General features: G+C 41.5%; 1 protein-coding gene across 2 annotated transcripts; it reads right to left on the bottom strand.

Moving 5' to 3' along the window:
• Positions 1-550: 550 nt before the first annotated feature.
• On the bottom strand, positions 551-20,003 carry LOC121201285 (phospholysine phosphohistidine inorganic pyrophosphate phosphatase). 2 transcript variants are annotated; one of them, XM_041067050.1, is made up of 8 exons: positions 19,988-20,003; positions 19,276-19,420; positions 18,805-18,992; positions 18,404-18,557; positions 18,219-18,282; positions 18,038-18,130; positions 15,765-15,856; positions 551-1,329 (listed from the first exon to the last, which is right to left on the bottom strand). In XM_041067050.1, exons 2-8 carry the CDS (start codon positions 19,404-19,406, stop codon positions 1,233-1,235), a joined length of 819 nt encoding a protein of 272 aa, XP_040922984.1. In that variant the 5' UTR covers positions 19,407-19,420; positions 19,988-20,003; the 3' UTR covers positions 551-1,232. The 2 variants fall into 2 exon arrangements, with proteins under 2 accessions (XP_040922984.1, XP_040922983.1); XM_041067049.1 differs by lacking the exon at positions 19,988-20,003 and having other exon boundaries at positions 19,276-19,516.
• Between the last annotated feature and the right edge of the window lie 140 nt (positions 20,004-20,143).

The raw sequence follows: 20,143 nt of genomic DNA, 5'->3' as shown, positions 1-20,143 counted from the left end.
TTTTACGCCCCACTTCCAGAGGCCTCAATGATCCAGCTGGCACACAGAAGCCCAATAACCAATTCCCCCCACCCCCTCATCATTTTATTTAACCTCACTGTAGACACTGAAGCGAATGAACAACATCTAATGAGTGGGGATTAACAATGTAACTATGACAGGACAATCCCTGTCAGAAGCAGCTTACAGTCAAGTAAATAAAGATAAGTAGTTGTAGATATGCGATTCTTCACTGATGATGGAGAGCTCATTTCATCTTTGTTTACAGAAGGAGAAACATGAGCTCAAGCACCAGCACAATTCATCACACTCGGCCGAGTTCTGCATTTATCATCTCTCAGACCAGCTCACTTCCCATTTTCAGTGATTTGTTTTTAGAAAACAAAAGCTGCTTCGATACGGATTCCAGTTTAAACCAGAGCCAAGGCTAAATTTTCCCCAGTGCTTTGAGACCTTGAGCCCTTTTTTTAAAAAAAAAAAGAAAAAAAGAAAACAGTTCTGTGACAATGGCTGAGACAAATTGGCAAATTTAGGGAGACAAATGTTTTCAGCTGCTCACAGACTGGCAAAATAGCTTTATTTATTATAGTCAAAGCCACTCCTTGCTAGACTTCTCCCTTCTACATTATTAAGTTAAGTGCATTTTGTGTTAAGGGAGTGAGAGACAACAATATTACCCAGATACTACTAACATTAATTAATCTATGTTAAAACAATTACAGCTACATTTCCATTGTGCATTTCCAATCTAACAACAAACTGTCTCCATGTACAGTAGCTCCAAAAGGAATCTGACTGTGTAGCATTAGCAGGGAGCCTAAACAGACACAGCATTATTTCTCTTCTAACTGTCAGTCAGCAGCTGCTTACAGGCACATTCATGTCAACTTGAGGTATCTTATCTATGCCAGTCATGTACTGACAAACGCACACTGCAGCTCAAGACTATCTCTTGCATACCTGGGTAATACTTCTGCAAATTTCATCCTAGTTAACACTGTGTGGAGCACCAGATGGGTGGGTGGTTCCCATATTTGACAGGACATACAGTATTTGGACGGTATTTTAGTTCTGTAGTGTTTCTGATATCTTTGTTAAAATACCTTAATGCAGTAATACACCCTTCCCACCAGAAACACCACTTAGAGCTATATGAAAATACTACAAGGAACCAGTCTATATCACCCAGGGTCACAGTGAGTGGAGAGTTTCCAGTGCCTACTTCCTTGTTCTCAGTGCCCCCTCTGATTGAGGATCATGTCCACAGCCTGGGCCAAGTTGTCCACAGTGCCGTCAGCCGTCACAGTCGGGTGCCTCTCATCACTGGGCCTGGGGGAGGAGAAGCGAAAGCACACGCTTAAGGACATGTAACACAGGAAGAAACAGGAAAAAACAGTTGCCCCTCAAGGCCCAGTAAACAAGGAGGACCAGCAGTTTGATGCTATCAGCCACATTAACAATACTGAATGTATAAACTGGAAAAGAGAAGGACATGATGTGATAAGAAGATTCAGGAAAGGCAAAACTTACACAGAACCAAGCACATTTACTCTACAGGCTGTCTGGTAAAGCTTAAGGGGAAAGTTTTGGTAATAAATAGGGTCTGTGTCCTCTCAGAATGATCATAAGAGTTCACTTATGATCAACGGCAATGTGCTAAAAACCAAATTTTTGCCGCGTTGCTGTCTGCCCATCTCAAGGTGTCTGTGCAGCTGTTTGCCAAAAGCCCCTGCAGGGATCACACAGTGTTCCAGACTTTTAGTATATCTGTGTGCAACTAAAATAGACCAGCTGGGGGGACTTTAATGAGAACTTCTAATTCCAAAGATACCCGATTCTAAAAATAAAGCAATAGAATAATTTAGTGACTTAGGTCAGTAGTTTACAATAAGGGGATTGGACCCAACTGTAAGATATGCAATATAGGCAATAAGAAGGAGGAGACAGCAAAACTGTTTTTCTCCCCCAAAGTTGAATGTTCAGCTATGCTAGGAGCAGGGCTCTATGGAAATATCAGTCTCAAAAAAAAAACACAAATAAACAAGCACTAACCAAGGCTAAGATCATACTCTTTTTCCAACCTGGTTTTCTAAATAGTGGAAAGTCTGTAGGAGGTATGGGGCAGCCTTGCCTATCCCACCCTAACTGTTGCCATTGTTTGGCTCAGTGCCCAGTGATGGATGCAGATATGGCTGTTTAATCAGCTGGTTGGGGAAATGCGATCCATTTGGCGTGGCACCAGGCTCAGGCCGGCATGCAGGACCCTTTTCCTCCCCGTCACATCAAAAGACGGATACGCCCCCTTCATTCATCTGCAGGACTGCCTAGGACTCCTGCTCATTTATGAAGTGGTGCCTATACAGCTGCCCTCCCCAGGCTGCCTTAGCCAGGCTCTGTGTGCTGCCTCTGTTCCCTAGTCACGGGTTGGAGCTCCAGATGGGGAGGCTTTGTCTGGCCCAGGGTGTGCGGCACACACCACCATTAATCCTGCCCTCTGAGAGCTTGCAGAGGACCATGGCAAATATTTGTGAGCCGCCCAAGTGTAGCGACAGAAAGAAGAGGCCTGAAGGGGGGTGGGGTGAAGAGAGGTGTTGAATACTGAAGCCGTAGTGAATACAGGGAAGCGGTGCCATGTGTTTACGCATGTCTGTCAGCCGCCAGCGCTTGGGTTATGTGAGCTGGTCTGCTAATGGTCGAGGTGTTATGTCTCCTGTGCTGGATTACTCCCGCACCCTTTTCAGCCCGAGGACTGATTGAGTTCACACATGCACACACTGGCACGAACACACAAGCAAGTTAGTCACATGGCTCTTATGTTTCAAACAGTGAAGCCAACAGCATTGACCACACTGTCTCTCCAACCTGATGCTCCTTTAAATCTCCCCTGGCTTCTGCCGTTTAGATATGCATGCATGCGTGTGTATTCATTTTGCTGCTTCCCTCCCATTTCCATGAATAATGTAGGAGTAACCAGGTCAATGTGACCATGCAAAATTCAGCACAATGCAGCTAGTGTTACTGATGAGGTAATCTGCAGCTCGCTGCGTGTCCTTCAAGTCAATGCAATATCAATACACGTGAAGAGATAGGTTTGGTCCCCAAGCTTGATGGACACTGCACAGCATTCACGCTGGGATGAGGTCAGCTATGAGGTAGGAAGTGAGAAGCAGCCAAAAATTTAGTTCAGCACAGCTGCCACCATGTTGAAAGACTAAAAAAAAAAAAAAAAAACTTCACCAGAAAGTTAGGAAATGATCACAAGGTTTGGGTTGCGAGTGGGCAAAGAACTACAGGAGCAGCATAGAAATTTTGGATGGATTTGAAGATCCCAAGGTGAAGATGTCATCTCATATCAGTCTACAAGTAATCTGAATTTCCATGTGCTTTAAAAACAGGTACATACACCTCTAATCCCCTACAACAGCTATGACATGACAGTGGATTAAATAGTTGTGCAAGCTGGACACGAGAACACGGGTATCATGTATATACTGCTCAGGCAATATAAGATTATAGCGGCTTAGAGTGTCATATGGAGAGATATATAACACGATACTTGGCTCTATAAAACATGGAGATACGTTTTTATAAGGACATGCTATGCCTCCGTGAAATGAAAGTGGATCCGAATGACTCATACAGTGAGTGCACTTGTGTGTGAAAGTCAGCTGTGCATAAAAGACAAAGATAGATTAGGTATGACACAGAAATAAAGGAAAAAGGAGGTTGTTTAACATTAGGATATGAGGGCAGTGTGTGCTTTGTTTTGCTCCGATATATTCAGTTCATTGTCAAGGTAGCTGACCGCAGGGTGAAAGGCACGACAACCTCCTTATCAGTTAATGCTTAACACACTAGCGCATACACAAAGACACACACGTGCGCACAGAAGGAAGCAAAACTGTCACACACACCTGATTTCGATTTACACTTCTCTCTTAACCTCTTCACCTTTGCTGAGTGTACCTTTTGCTTGGCACAGTGCAGATACAGCAGATAAGGCACGCATGAAGGCAAAGATTCAACCTGAGCCAGCAATACACGACGCTCAGAACAATGTTTTGGTGAGAAGGCAGTGACAGATGAAGCCGGCAGAGCAGTCTTTGGGAAACCTGGCTCAAAACAGTCTGTTTCCCAGCAGCAGGATTTCAACACACAGAAATATCTCGTTTTTCAGGAAACTTTGAGGCTTTGAAATAACTTTGATTTCTTGTTGTTGACATTGTAGATCTTCTTCTGGGTGTAGACAAAATGCAGTACACTCATGGAAAATGACTTAAACTCTAACTTAAAGTGACTTTTTTAACCTCTTGGTTGGCAAAAGTATATGTACAAGCAAAATGTGTTGAAAGTCACCATGGCACATGCAAAACTCAGACAAACTACAATTCTGTGCTGAAAAAATGCAAGTAGGCATGTAACTTAACACCTAAAAATTATAACTGAATTAAGTTTTCATGATCTTATTTCCTCTGTAAAATCCTCTGCCCCAAATAAACAAAACTGTAACACCCTCTGTAGTTTGTAATGTGTGCCGTCACCTGGCTTTACAGCGGAGAATGACACTTACAAGAGTCACAACAGCGCTGAAAGGAAAAGAGTCAGCCTGCCAGTGAGAGACGGAAAAAAACCCTCAACCCAGTTCATTGTGTAGAAGTGTGTCTTTCATACCAGACGAGTGAAGGCACCATCAGCCTGAACACTGCCTTTTCTCACACTAAAGCAGACTATATAACCATAAGCCGAAGGAGAACATAGCCTGACGATAGCTATAGCCTTTATGTTCAGCCAAGCCCTGTGGGCGACATAAGATACTAACACAAGACAAAGCTTTCTCCCCTCACTGGTGAGGAACGTGTTTGCTGCTGCTCTGTGGTGTTGAAGGAGCCTCGGCCTTGAGGGTGAGAATGTGATCACGGTTTGACTGGCTCTGTTATGAATAAAAGGTCATGGGAGAGATTGATGAAGTATCAGGATCCTCAAAAAGAGTGGAAGAGAAAAAGTATACGACTCTGGCCTGTTGAGATGTTCCATCCTGGTTTTATCTTTATCATCATCATCATCGTCCACTTCAGCTACACCTTTGCTCTTTCTTTTCTCATCTACTTGATATTTACAGAGCTGCAACAAGTCACACATAACACACTTGAGGTAATACAGCTGCAGCCTCTCAAGAAGAAAACAGGCTAACTGAACTTGGGAAACCACCATGTTACGTGCCTGTTATGACAACAGAAATGACAGATGCTGAGCTGGAGCCTTCACATCCTCTGCTGAGTTTGTGGCCATGTAGCAGCCGTTATCACTCCACTGTACAAAGCCTATATAATGTTGAGTCATGATCAGCAAACAGCTGCGGTGTGGCTTTTCACACTTTTAGACTGACAACGATTCTTTCCAATCTAGCAGGACACAAAGGGGATTCCCTGGTTGCAGCATGAAGAGCAACTTGATTTTTTTTTCCCATCCTGTTGCTCTGTGAAAGCCTCCTGTGAGTACGAGTCATGTGTGTGTGTGTCAGAGAGAGAAACGCAGAAAGAAAGTATCCTGAATTGTCAAAACCACCCACTGGAAACTTTCTGTCTTTCCCAACCACAAACACATCTGAGGCCAAACGAACAGGATGTAAACCATAAACCTTCACTTTCTGTCTCACAGAGACATTAAAAAGACTACACTAGTGTTTTTGCAGGTTTTATATTTAACTCTTGTATAGAGCACTGCTTTCAATTTCAAATGCCAGCTGTGTGGTCTTAGATTTTCTCAAGTATTAGTTCTGGCCTTTGAGCAGCCATTGATTTCTGTTCATAGCCATACATGGAAATCATCATGACCCCCACAGCCTCAGATGAGCTCAAGTGCCCCATCATCATGTTCCAGTTCTGCTCTTATGAGTGAATTTATTTATATATTTGTTTATTTTCCTTCCTAACAAAAATGTGTGGCTATAGTCAAATCACAATATCTGTTGAGCTGATAAGTTCATCTTTGCATATACCTCTATAAGAATACACAAGTACCCCCTGTAGTACCCATGGCTTGGAGTCACTATTGTAATGGTTGGAATGCAGTGCAATGAAGACTCTACAAGATAGTACAGCATCGGCTTGTACGTCTGTTCTGATTATGAGGAAAAATAAATGCAAATTTAACATCCACAGAGGATGGATCACAAAACTCAAGTAAGTTTCAAGAGATTTTCATTCGCAAAAATGACAAGGAATCAAAGCTAATGTCTGGAATCCTGGAAAAATACATTACACAAACATTTTTGTTTGTTTTTTTTTGTTTTCAACTGCTCATTGTGAGTTCTGCAATGTTATAGGAGTACAATGCTAAATCAATGGAGTACTTCTTTCTTGTGTTGTGCTAAAAGTTTTGTAACACCACAAAACAAAATCACAAAATTAAAAGTTGATATTTTACTTTAAAAAAGTTATGTTTATGTGACCAAATCCTTTCAAACGTAAAGTCCCTTCATCATTTCACAGCTGTCCTGTCAGTGCTGTGCTCAATATGCAGAGCTCAATGTGATCTAGATCTGACCTATTATTAGCTGTGCTACTGACGACTTGCTGTGCATTCATTTGTGAGTGTGTATTTCTATATCTCGCTATGTATCAGTGTTTTGTTAGCACTAAAGGGCTGCTCAGTCACCTGCTTCAAATACAGAAAATGCAACACTCGTGCAACCACATGGAAACTATTGAGAGAAAAAAATGGCTGCAAAAGAAACCAGGCAAAGGCCCAAGTCCCCCCCAGCCAAGCAGCCTGTCTATTGGTAATTGCAAGAGGGATTGGATCCCCATTGAAACGGCTAAGAGCCTGTGTTCATGTATTTAAGAGGCAGTGCTATGTTTCAGCCTGCCATCTGTGGGCTTTAGCTCTCCGATTCTCTCCCACTCTCACTCCTTTCCTTTCTTTCTCTTTCTCTCTCTCATGGGTGGAAAAGTACTGTTGAGGGGCACGGTGGCCGAAGCCCGGCCGGCTCCTTTGTCTCGCTGTGGGAGTATAGTCTCACTGTGAGAAAAAAGCTTTGGTTAATTATTAATATCTCATTGACTTATAACGCACGGCAGGCTTTAGAGGAGCATGCAGGCAGGGGAAGCTGTCACCCCAGGGTGGTGAGGGATGGTAGGCCAGGCACAGGCACCCAGTGGCGTCTCCCCAAGCTCTTTAACCTCTTTGTGCAGCTTGTGCCACATCCATCTAGAATCTGTACTCAGTCTGTGGTGCCTTGCTATGTTATTATGTCACATCTATCTGATCCCAAGGAAGGGTTCAAAACAACTTCAATGAGAGAACCAGATATTATAGTTTCAGGTGGGAACAAATCCCACTCTACCCCTTTTTTGACACAAATGTTAGCTTTGTGGTACCTTGCACACATGCTTCAAGAGGTAACTGATCGCAGTGACCTAAAATGACCTCCGCAAACAAGCAAGCCTCATGTTTTCAGTAGAACATTCTATTAAAAGCATATAAATATAAATGTAAATGTTAGGAACAGATGGAGCAAAGGAAAAAAGACAAAGCAGTGTTGGGTCTCATGCCAACAACAGAGTGTTGGCTGGATGATGAACTCATTCCCAGAATTGATTGTGTTTACATTCCCCACAAAGCTGCCGATTCCAATCCATGGGAATGGGATCAAAACATAGATTAGACAAGTTAATTAGAGCGACTGTATGAACTGAAAGCATGACTTCTTCATTTTAACACTCATGTGCCTTTTAAAAAATGTGAGAATTTGTGAAAATTTCAATTGTTGCAATCCCAAGGCACTACAAAAGGTTTAGTGCAGTGAAATGAACAACCCACCTTCCTCTGCACACGAATGGATGAGGTGGGAGCGTGCAGCCAGGAAAGAGATCCAACCGACAAAACCCAGCTTTCATGTGTTATCTGTTAAAAAGGAGGGAAATCCAGCAGTGGAAATGGAAACCTTACGCAACATGAATTTTCCTATTTTACCATGCAAATACCCTGCCAAGGCCCTGCTGCTGACTGACAAAGGAGATGCTGGTCAGACACTCTGCATATTTACTGTTATGTATACTGGTGTCAGCATTCTTGAATTTCTTGCCATCATACCTTTTTTGACATTATTCATACTTGTGGTCTATTGCTGAATAAAGTTTTGTAGGCCTGCAGTGTTTTACCTTGGCGACAGCAACAAACCTAAATGTTTGTGCCATTAAACAAACAAAACCCAACAAGTCTCACTGCTCTTGATTTCAGCTCCTCTGATGATCCCGGGGGAACCTGGACATAAAAGAGTGTCCCTGTGGATTCTGCTTCAGTTCAAAGACCATATTATAATATGATTCACTGGATTGGTGCAACAGTCTCTGTGATGGCGGAAAGGCAAACGGAATTCAGTGACACATTCAGAAATACTCTAGCTGTCAAACTGACAAGCTTTTAAGTTTTTTAAAGCCCGCAGCCTGAGCAGAGAAGAGTGAAATGAGATAACTTCACTTCCTTCCCACAGAGACAAAACTAATGTGCTAACAGAGGTTAACAGGACAGGGCGTGGGGCTGTGCTGTTGTACTAGACACTGTAAAATGCCTACACTCTTGTCTACTTGAGAAAAACAGTTCACAAATGTCAAGACAGCGCAGAAGAGCAGAGAAACTGCAACTCAAGCATAACCTGCTCTGGCACATTAAATCCAGCTCTACAAAAGTGTGCTCCAAAAATGTAAATCAAAGGCATTCTCAGTGATGAAAGAGATTTCATAACTGTCTGGGTGATACACACAAACAAGGCCTTGAAATGTAAGTCACATACATTCCAGATGATCACTCCCTGTCTGACAGGCACACATCTGAAACCATGTGCATTATCATAGCCATTGAGGCTATAGGACACCAGTGGAGGACTGCAAGATAAGCTAGGCTGAAATACAGTATGTACCTGAGAGCCATCCCAGGGGCAGCGCTGATCTTATAAAGGAGATTAAGCTGCAACCACAGCCACGCACAGAATACGCGACTGCCCTGTCAAGGTTCAGTGTCACAGATCTGCAGAGGACAAAGCCCATCCATAAACCTAACACTGCGGTGCCGTGTTCAGTCTAATGTCCGTTTGGTTCACAAGAAAGGAGATCTGATAGGTTGCTTATGTCAGACGGAGAAAGCATCACCTTTCTGTAGACACATATAATGCAGTGATATGTCCACACTTTTCCATGAAGCCTTATCATTCAAACTATATATTTATTCAGGGTGGAGAGCTGTTAACTGGCTTTTGCATCAGCACCTGGTGTCCACGGAACAATAAAAACAGAGGTGTTACATGTTTCAAATAGTGTTAGCGCAAACAAGGAGAACTTACAATGAAACATACAAAACAGAAACTGGAATAGATGATAAACAATAAAACACATCAAACTAAATAGCTATAAATAATTGATTTCAGGGGCATGAGTTGAATGATTTAAAGGCAGAATATCTATAATGTCTCATCAACATGGATCATGTAACAGAGCAAAACATGTGAAGACCTCTCCTTTTTTTGCTAGGCTAAGTTTTTAAATTAGAAACATCCAGAACAAGTTTAAGTTCAGATCTTGTGAAGTAATTTGATTTCCTGCACTGCAGAAGTTATGTTCAAGCAACAATGCACTGTACATCTTCCTAGAATGGCATTCAAATCCAAGCAAAGGATTTATGTGCAGTTTTCAGAAGCATGACTTAAGTTGTGGCCACTTGAGGAATGAGAATACAGATAAACTTGTGAAAATATCCTATTTTGACAAAAGCACAGTGCTAGAAATATTGTGACTACCATATTATATTAAGTGGATAGCAAAGATCTGTCGACTGTGGGAGCTGTCCCTCAGCCCTCTAATCTGTTTGCTCAGGCTGATGGGCCATTTGTTTCTTAATGAGCAGTCCTTCCTTCTATTTGCTGCACTAAAATGGCTTTATTTGCATGACTTCATAACGGGTGCCAGTGGAAATCTGCACTGGATATCCCCACTCATTACAGGTTATGTGCCCAGTCAAACAGTCTGGGCTGCTAGGAGGGAGGGAGTGAGGGACTATGCTGGACTCTGGACCTGACCTGACCTAAACTGGATCTGGTGGGGACAATTTTACAGTTTACTGGTGCCAGGAGAGGTTGAGAAGGAAGTTTGTCTTAAGTTGTTAAAACCTTTCAGAGCTTACTCTCTCAGAATTGAACTATAGCATTCAATTGCCTGATGTCTATGAAAAAGATTTAATAGGTCACACTGGAGGACTTCACTGTGGCTTTAAGCCACATATTTTTCACAGTCGTTCTACATCCGTCTCAGACCTGCTGGTCCTGATGACTCTGATCATAGAGTAGCAGTTACAGTGATAGCTTTGAGTATTTGCATAGTGACCATCTGGTGAGAACGGTGTGTTCTAACTGATGTTATTCTGTGCACAAAACGGCATGTGTGCATGTGTTTTTGCATGAGAATAACAGCTTCATTGATAAACTGTGTGTTAACCACTATACTTTAAACTGCATGTTACACACTTCACAGCAGTCATAAATGTATCTATGTATAAATGTACTGCCATAGTGACGCTATAAGGCCGTAAAGTCATTTTCTACATATTCTTAGATCCTTGTGAATCGGAGGCAAAAAATATAAAGTTGCTAAAATTAGCATCCTAACATGCTAAAGCCACATTCATGTCACGTCGTTCACACTGTAATTATGAGCACCACAGTCAGAAAAAACACTCATGTCAGTTTCCCACGTGTAATTTGAAGTCAGAGATATTAAGACTTTCTGACAGCTATGATACCTCCCCGTTAGAAAAATGAACTGCAGATGAGTCATCAAACCGGTGGCAAAACAGATGCAAACATTTCAGTCGCTGCCAGTTCGGTCAAATCCATTATTGCCATAAATACAGTCAATTACACAAATTAAAAAGGAGCTACTGTTTGTCTGTCTCTGTGTCACTTGTTAAGGAAGTTCACAGGTTTTTCCATTCTTCCCATCATGCCATCATGGCATTAATGCAGTATTAAAATAATGAAATGTTTTCTTCTATAGCGCGTTCTTTCACAAACATGTTAATGTTTATTTTTCTAATTAGCAGGAGCTAGGATAAACCAGCTAGGATAGCTCATAGCACAGAAAAGACACTGAAGGAAAACTAATCTGTATGGTAATCACATGGCCAGTGAACCCCTGCAATGCTCGCTTCCTGTTGGGCCCCTCTATGACGGCTGCAGACAGAAAGTGCATGAACCAGGGTGCGGTTTCTGCAAAGTGGTTCATAGTTTGTCTCATCGGGGACTAGATCTCTCTGGAGAGGTCTAAACTGGCTTGGCCTGCTTGGAAAACAGTTTCCCAACACTCACATTAGCAGTCAAGCATTGGCCACAGGGAGAGGTTTACAATGTAAACCATTTTGAAGATGGTTGCTGCTGTGTGAAAATGTTTGCTGTGCTTTCTCTGCCAGATTCCAACGGGAATCCAGTAAGGACTTCCTCTGACTCTCAGGCTACATCAATACTGTGTTAGTATCTGACACACCAGTACTGTTTTGTCTTTTGTAGAATTACAAATGCCAGTAGTGAGAGTGCATGTTTAATTCAAACGCCTGGAAATCAACTTCTTGGATTATCATACAAAGAAAAACAGACAGCCCACCAAGACTAAGGGATTCAGAAACTAATTCTGTGAGGCAATTAAACAGATTTACAAACAGTGCATGAAGGGCAGGCATGATGCAAACCTGCTTTTATGAGGCTTCAAAGATACCCAGTTGTGTGCTGAAGCAGTTCCTTGACGATAAGAGAACAGAAACAAAGAACAGAGGACTCGTCTAGGCCACAAACCATAGGAGATGACTATGTGAAAAAGACAACATACAAGATCGAGCCACAAGACAGAGAGAACAACTTCAACATTCTCATGATCTGAGTGCCCTGCCACTATGGTGCACTGGTAAAAATATGACCATTAAGATGGAGAAGTATGGTGCTGTGTAGGACTGGAAATCATTCTGCACTGTTGTACACTGGTGCAGCTCATTCAACTGCCCCCAAGTGGCCATAACATTAATGAATACAAATTTAATACCAATTTTTTTTTATTTTCTACAAATTTTTCATTTTTAACAAACTTATCCAAAGTTGTCATATGTATCAGTGTTAAATTCTAGTTTAAAAGCAACAGCAGTCCAAGAGTTTTTCCTGAAGACAGGTGAGATTTATCGAAATGATCAGCAATGAAAATCAGGAAATTAAAATCAGGATTAAGCAAATAAGACTGACCAAGCATTTGGCGCTGATTGTCAATGTGCAGCAGTTGCAAATACTCAGTGATATGGACATATTTCAGTATTAAAGTATTGAGATTTGATATGCAGCTTTAACGTTGTGACTAAACTCAACACATAACTCCAGAGCTGAAAGGCTGTGCAGGGGCTGGAGCAGAGCTCAGTGTCGGCAGATCGTTCCCATGCAGCTGATTAACATCAGCAGTCAGATCTCCCAACTCCCACTCTAATTTCCAACCACTTTTTGGTGGTAGGCCCCTCTTTGCAAACCTGTTCTACATTACAGAGCAAAGGGTTCTGTGGCTCCCCCGAGGGAAGCGTACTAACTTTCGCTTGTTATTTAAGAACACGGCAAAGTTGACTGCTAGCAGAACACTCTCCTCACACTGCTATTTAAATTACCCCTATATTACACCTATAGCCTTAACAGCTGTTATTTGTAAGCACTGTAATATCACTTTGCTTGGCCTTATGCTCTTTACTTTAATCTGCGGGAGCCATTACAATTACATAATAAGCACACTGATGTATTGTGCAGCATATTAAAAAAATATATGGGCATTTAATGTGAAATCTGCTAACATGATGCACAAACATTTTTCAGCTTTTAACTTTCTGGAGCAACTCACAAACAGGTAACCAAAGGTAATCAAAGTAAACTTAAATACTGAATGAATTCACTTCAAGGTATTTACCTTGAGAGTACCCTGTGATTCAGTTAATAAGAGACTAGAATGTAAAAAAGAAAAAAGCAGAATGTGAAAACATACAGATTAAGAAAGTTTCTGCGTCTTACATATCCAAATAAGACTTAATGCATTTCAGATCTTATGCAGTCCTTGCTGAGAAAGAGTATGTTGAGTCAAAAGCTTTTTAAAGTAAGCTGATATGATTAGATTTGTCTGTGATTTGTATCTTTTTCCCTTCCTGTCTTGTCACCGGGCCTGAGGTATTTGAAGCAGTTTTTCTCCAAGCGTGATGGGAACTGGAGGCCTGCACAGCATCTGGTTGACTTGGAAACAGCTATGTTTTCATGGATCTGACTGAGGGTTTATAGCTGCTCCCAGCAAGTCTGGGTTCACTGGGCCTGTTTGGCTAAACAATGTTAAATCTCACGTCTCCTCATCACTCAAGGGCCCACAGGAACACTCTTAATGTCACAGCTTCTTTTCTTGTGCTCAGGGAATGTATATAGCCTAATAAGTCTAATGAGGGACCAGGGACATTATGAGGTGTCTGTGCTTAATGAGAAAATGACAGCTCGTTTTAGAGCCATAAATTCTAATTTGATGCACAATATTTACTTCCTATCATTGGCTGAGGAGGCAAAAATCCACAAATACAAAGACAAGTGTGTTCTGTTACTGCTCACACACAAATATGATGCAATATCTTGTGCTGCAATAAGATAAAAAATTGAAAATATAACTTCAAAACCTTGATTGCAGACCTAAGAGACACCTATGCTGTGTCATTTTACTGTACTGTGCTGAAAAAAATGGAACTGGTTATATAATAACTCTTAATACACTATGTGTGCATGTGTTTCTCCATATAAATGATGTTCACCAATCAGTCCATAAATCCAGACCACCACTGAGGATCTGCATTTAAAAAAAAAAAACCAGTTCAGCCTCCTATACTTGCGATGATTGAAACACTCACTGTTGGCTTCTGAGCACACGTATAACACGGCAAGAGATATGCACACATGCATGCACACACATGCCAGAAACACAGACAAAAGCACAGGAAAGTGGAAACACACACCCACATATTCCTGTAATGCACACAAGAATAACTGTGCGGAGACAGAGGACAGGTTGTGCAGTGGGTGACTGTGCTCTTAGTACAGGATTAAAGCTGACTGATGCTCAAGCAGATTACTCAGCGTTCTCTGGTCACATGATCAAGACCTGCATGCCAGTGCACAGCAGTAGGGCAGGTCAGCGAGCATGATACTCCTCAGACTAATCTGTGGCCAAACAAAATGGTAGCGATATTAGGAAAGAGGTTTGGTGTCCTCTACAGCATTGGTGGAAAGTAGCATTTATTTTGATCTGTTAAGCATCGCACAGTTTTAAGGAATATGCACTTTGCATGAGTATTTCCATTTTACGCAACATTATACCTCTATTCCACTAAAGTTGAGAAGGAGAAATTGCACCTTATATTTCACTATGTGTATTTAACAGCTGTAGCTGTTGCCAGTTATTGAGTACTTGCACGCAAAAGCACATACAATAAAATCAGAAAATATGATGCGATACAGTATATTAACCTACCTAAAATTACACAGCAGTACTAATTTAGCAGTTTGCACTAGAGGGGTAGTTTAATATACAACACCGTAATCAAGTACAACATTAAAGCACTTTAATGTGAAATTTTTAGGTTGTGGTATTGCTACTTTTCTTAAGTAAAGTATATCAATACTTGTTCGACTACAGCTTCACAGTGAGTGGTGCTGAGTCTGAAATAAGAAGTGGAATAAAAAGAGGTCGTCAGACCAGCACTGTAAGTGTAAACATAAAAAGTGTTCTTCTATAAATATTTCAATTTAAAGTAGTATTACTTACAGACAAACTATTAAAAACACCAGTTAACATATGACTTTGAACGTACATTATAAGGCACAGCATATATGTGATATAATGTGTAGTTCCATGACAGTGTACCCTCCTACTTCCAGTAAGTTTTCTGTTTTCTTCATGCCACAAGTACTACATATATCTTCTAAAATAATCAACCATATGATTCTGTAATTACACCATAAGAAAAGCGCCCCAGTAATCTCCAGATTTGGGACCATAAATCCTTCGGTGACTACGACCTTGTGGGCGACGAGCATTCAACATGTGGAGAGAATAAAGCTATTTTTGGTGGATTCTCAATCAAATAAACAAATCTGGAGGGCTGAAGAATGAGGTGGTTGACTCACAGGAAGCCTGTGTGATATTGAGGAAACTTTGACTCACGATCCTGGTGTGAGGGTGCCCTCTTCTGACTACTAGATGAATTGATTTTTTTTCTGATTTCACAATACGGTCAGACTGCCTTCACAGTATGTGGAAAATGTAGAAAAATTTCAAAAGCACATGAAAACATTTTCTGCCATCACTTAGATTTATTTCTTAAAATGTGCTAAACATTTACTAAAAGCAAAAATATTTAAAACATGGATACATAATACATGATGACGTGGTGCTTCATGATACCACATAAATCATACGCTTATCCGGTAACACATGAAAAGCAAGCTTTTTCTTTTTTCCTCTAGGCCTAAAAGCACAGATTATTCCAGGGAACAAGTCAAGGAAACTCCAGCCAGGCACATACTGGCATGGTTAAAGGGTTCTCTGACTAACCAATAGGGACACCTGTTGCCCAGCAGTGGCCAATGTGGAGTCATGTTCAGGTCTGGATTTTGTCAGGGAAACCATAGTTCACTCTGACTCTGTTTGTGGATTAAGGACAACACTGACCTGTATTTGCCGGTCCTGACTTGTACGCCTTTCATTCCACAGCGCTGAGCTCCACCTACATCATTCACCAGATCGTCCCCAATCATAAGTGCCTGCAAGTGAGGAGATAGAAGAGAAGAGAGATCATTATAAATTAGTTTAGGAACTGTTGATGCTCTCATGCAGATGGGGTTTAAAAAAAGAGAAAAAAAAAACTCAATAATCTGCCTCTCTGTTCGCTTGTGGGTCAATTTAACCTATCCTATGATATGTATGATATGATTGCATTGTTTCAAAAATTGTGATGTTTCTTTATTTGCTAGCAGTTATTTCCTCCTGTTGTTCCTGCTTCCCACCTAAGGCTAATCAGCACTTGGCAGATCCATTTCAGCCTGCCCTCCCTTCTCCTCATGTTTCTTTTGAAGACTGCTGTTCTCTCCACTGACCAGGTGTTTGTTGTTAGACAAGCATGAGTTTGCACCAATGCCTGTTGGTGTGAAAATTTGTTGTCAGAAACGGTAAAGATTAATTAGAGGCAGACATGGATAAGAGACGAAAAAAAAAAAGCTCTACATTAGTGGATTAGTCTGCAACTCAGAATATGAAGGAAATATGAGGAACAAAGCATTTTGAGAGTTATAGGAAACTGGGACACAAAAATGGTAAGAGACAGGGAGATGAAGGGCATAACTAGTTGCATGAATGGAGGTTAGTGAGGTGATAGTAGACTACATGCTAATGGCAACTAAAAAGATTTTTAACACTTAACACAAAAAAATAGTTTTAAGTTCTGCTAAAGAGCAGAAGAAGAGGAGGAGTGGGGTTTTATCTCAGGGTGAGTGTGTCAAGTGAGAAAGTGAACCCAGCATAAAGGAGCAAAGAGAGCCTAGGTGTACTTGGTCATGTAGTAAGAGAAGCACCAGATCACACAGTTGATTTTATCAAATCAGCAGGCACATAAAGCAGGAAGAGGATAAGGGTTAGGGAGACAGCCTGAGTTGGTATAAAGAGCTCCTCAATCACTAGAGGAGTGCCATCTCAACTGAGTGTGTCAGATTGAGTCTTTTAACTGGAGTCCAGCTGTTTGCTCTGAGATAGGAATCAGACTTTTGGTCTGAGAAGGATTCTTGAGTTTTGTAAAAGAATGAAAGGAATGATACCGTTCTGCAGAGAGGGAGCTGTTTCATTTTGATTCTTAAGTGAGTGACTCAACAAGCGAAGAATGTCCAGAAAATAAACCCTTGCACCAGCATCTCTGCATGAAAGCCAGTCTGAGTAGGTGAAGGTTTTGGAAAGGGCAGAAGATGTAGCTAAGGATATATCCATGTCTCAGTGAACGAAAGGAAATCCAGAGAATGGAGTTCAGGCTTAGCATGAGATGAGCCCAGCTTTCTTAGACTGCCAACTGCCAGGTCTGAAAATAGATAAGCTTAGAAAGACAGTGGTGATGACACAGATTCCTTAAACTGGGGATTCAGCTGAGAGGAGCAGACACCAGGGAAAAACATTAAACACATGTTCAGACACCTGCTAGGAAAACACAAGTGCATACAACCAAACAGACAGCGTTTTGGCTTTCCTATGTAACAGCTTCCAGTCATGTAGATTCTATTATGAGACTTTCTGTTCCAGCTACCAGTGGCTAAATATATCAAGCTATGAACTAAGAGATGTGCTCAGATAATGAATGTGCAGCAGGTATGTCTCCTTCATAAAAGCGCAACAGTTTTTAACCCATATCTGATGTGGTAAAGACACACCCACGGGTGGCTGCTATGAACAGGTACAGGACAAAAACAAACAGACATCTCAAAACAGTGAAGGTGTTTAATGCATGTATACACTGTATTTGTGCATCTGCACAAGGGAAGTAACATTACACCTGTAGCCTGAAGGAATTTAGACACCAAGCAGGATTTGTCAGTGTGATGAAAATCAAGTGAGCTTCAAAGAGGTTTCTGCTTGTCTATGGGGAGAACTGTAAAACATATCACCCAGAACGATTCTTCCAAATGCACAATTGCAGACATCTACTGCTTCATATGTGACAATCACAGGGGAGTAACAACAGCAGCTTCTGAGTATGGTGTCAAAAAGTGCACACCAACGGCACATTCTGACTTTGCTGACCTAATTCCCAGCTCAGCTGAAGGTCAAAGCTGAGTTAAGGCACAGAAGAATCCTCACAGCAAAGCTAAATACTCAGCATTTTAGGCCAGGTCATAAACTGAAGTAAGAAAAAAACCTGGCCAAGCTGTAAACCTGCACATGTAGTATCACCTGTTTTTACATACCTCATGTGGTTGAAGAGCCATGTCACTGAGAACGCTATGGAAGAACATTGGGGATGGCTTTCCAATGACTTCAGCCTCTAAATCACAGGCATACTGGAGGGAACAAAACACATGTACAGAAATGCTATTATCTTGCCTTAATGAATATACTAACGCACATTATTAACCTATAGTTCTGTACCTCCAAAGCCTTCATGTAAACCCCAACATCTAGTTTCAAACCATCCGTCTCTTTGTAGTACCTCCTATAATGACAACAAAAGAGGACAGATGTTTTGTATAATTATGCAAAGATACTGTATATTTCATGTAGTGCTTATTAATTGGAATAAGCATCCTAGTAAGGATTACTGAATATCTGTTTACCCTTGGCCCAGAGAGAACAGCACTGGCTTCTCTAAGCCAATGAGGACCCTGAATGCCTCATTCACGTTCTGGTAGGAGAAATTTTCAGCTGCGTCTCCAATGACCACGCAGTTCGGGCTGGTCTTGTCAACACTGTCAAACTCGGGGAGAACTCCTGCAGGGTTAGGTCATTTAAAGGATAAGTCTGGTGATATTTATTTATCTATGTTTTTCATACTGTCAACAAAAACAAAAAAAATCCAAAACAAACACTGTATTGTCTGTGTAGCCAAAGCCTGTCCGTAATAAACTTCTATTATTGTCTAGAAATGACACGTTGCGTCACTACAACAAACGTGCACTGTAGATTATTATGTGTTAATGTGATAGTCCCATGAATTTTGACAAATGAAAAGCACTACCATCATACACCAGCAGGTGAGGCCGTAAACCCCTTTCCTTGAGGACTGCTACGGCTGCAGGAGCAGGAGAGAAGACCTCAGACACAGAGATGTCAAAGCCCAGTCTTTGGAGCTTGGCTACAAACTTCTCTCTGGTGGCCTGAGTCTCATTGGTGCAGAAGCGCAGCTGCAGGTCAGATGCCTTAAGCCTTTAAAAAGGGGAAAACAGGTCAGACTGAGGATGGGGCACACAGCTTATGTTAGCACAGTGATCCTGAGATACTGAGTCTTATCACATAGGTGAAAATATAAAGTAAATGCCTTAATCATGCATGCACGAAGACCCTTTAGGAGCCTTACAAAGATCTGATAATATATCAGTTACCAGCATAGTGAATGACCGAGTGCATGCACTTTTCTCCAGAGGCTCACCAGCTAAAAATCAGTCAATCATCAACAGTGTCTGGAACGACTCGCTTATTATTTACTCACTTCTTCACCGCTTCAATGGATCCAGGGATGGCAACTCCGTCGGCCTCGCCGCTGTCATATAAAACGCCGCACATGTCCAACACAACACCTTTCAAACTCTTCGCACAGCCTGGCCAGGCCGTGTCAGCCATGACGAAGTGGGAGCCTCAACAGCGCATGCGCGTGAGGACAGGCTGTCAAAGTCTCGTAGTAGTGCGGCAGTGGAAATTAACTGAGTACATTTCTCTCTTTACTTGGGTGTTTCCGCTTCATTGCATTTTATTCTTCTGCTCCACCCCATTTACGTGACAGCTGTTCTTTGCTGTTCTTTGAGGTTTTGGTCTGTTTTGTTCTGACGAAACAACTGAAATCTGAAGCTCTGGATCACTGTGATGGGAATTTCCACACGATCTTTAAAAGTTTGACAAACCAAACAATAAATGGACTGATCAAGAAAAATCCATAATGCAAATAACAAGCAAGGGAGTAAAATGGTGCTTAAACATTAATTCATGAGTGATAATAATAATGATAAGAATACATTAATTGCAGCGTATACCGTTAGATACGCTATATACCATTTCTCAGCTCTGAATACTTTTGATGCTTTAAGTATATTTCTCTGATTTTATACTTAAGTAACATTTCATTTGTTTTAGGCTATTTTTACAGCTCTCGTGTGATTTGATTCATATCCTCCGTGCTTATTTACATGTACTTATTTAGTACTCACAGTAAGAGAGGGGCACTGAAATTCATTCCCGGTGTCAGCCATTCTTTATCCCGCGATCAAGAATGGCTGACACCTGGTGGTCGTTTAATTATTGACGGCTGTGATTACTGACCACTGATGATGGGGGGGGTGTGTGATTTTGAGACCGGTCCACGC

Source organism: Toxotes jaculatrix, chromosome 21 (assembly GCF_017976425.1).
Source record: "Toxotes jaculatrix isolate fToxJac2 chromosome 21, fToxJac2.pri, whole genome shotgun sequence".
In the NCBI taxonomy this organism is placed as follows: Eukaryota; Metazoa; Chordata; class Actinopteri; family Toxotidae; genus Toxotes; species Toxotes jaculatrix.
The sequence above is the reverse complement of the archived record's forward strand: the minus strand, read 5'-3'. Positions and strand labels throughout refer to the sequence as shown.